Source organism: Cystoisospora suis (genome assembly GCF_002600585.1).
Source record: "Cystoisospora suis strain Wien I chromosome Unknown contig_3498, whole genome shotgun sequence".
NCBI lineage: Eukaryota > Apicomplexa > Conoidasida > Eucoccidiorida > Sarcocystidae > Cystoisospora > Cystoisospora suis.
Window position 1 is genome coordinate 1 of NW_027156293.1, and position 623 is coordinate 623.

Consider the following 623-nt stretch of genomic DNA (forward strand, 5'->3'; position numbering starts at 1 on the left):
GCCGACGCGGAGGCTTCGGGAGTCGCTTCCTCTTCTCATGCAGTTTCCTGTCATACCCTTTCCCACCAAGCGGGCATACGCTTGCGGGATGGACGAGGAGAGTCTGTCTATGGTAACCGGCAGATCCGGCTGTCCCTAGGAAAGAGTTCCCGCATTTGCAGGTATTCCAACTGAAATGCAAAGCCGCCGGCACATAGTACTGCTTCTACAGCAGGAACAGCACCGAGACATGAACTTACTCAGCTTCACGACTCCGGTCGCAACCCACTGCTCCAGATTCTGCAGAAGATCCCATGACTCAATAGCTGCTGCAAAAACTGGAACCGAACACCAACTGACAGGACACGGTCAGTAGATAGGACTAAAGAAACGATGGCCGCACATTGCGCATCCGACCTCCCCTGCTTGTGTGAACCACTGGTATGAGAAACTCAATCACTAGCGATATCGTCGAATCCCGGCCCATAGGACACAGAGTGATTACAGACCTCAGGCACATGCCCCACCAACCGACACCCCGTCTCAGGATGCGCCGCCGCCCAGCCTCACCCCCTGTCCCTCTTCATAACGTACATTGTTTCCGCGGCTTGTCCCGGTTCACTGGGCAAGCATCCGTGCCGTAT

General features: G+C 55.4%; 1 protein-coding gene across 1 annotated transcript; it reads right to left on the minus strand.

The window, feature by feature from the left end:
* Positions 1-19: 19 nt before the first annotated feature.
* On the minus strand, positions 20-590 carry CSUI_006799 (uncharacterized protein). Its single transcript, XM_068066951.1, has one exon. The coding sequence runs from the start codon at positions 497-499 to the stop codon at positions 362-364; it is 138 nt and encodes a 45-aa protein (XP_067921073.1). The 5' UTR covers positions 500-590; the 3' UTR covers positions 20-361.
* Between the last annotated feature and the right edge of the window lie 33 nt (positions 591-623).

What these genes read in the sequence shown, in the direction of transcription:
- CSUI_006799 (XM_068066951.1), bottom strand. Translation starts at nt 499, where the DNA reads ATGTGCCTGAGGTCTGTAATCACTCTGTGTCCTATGGGCCGGGATTCG.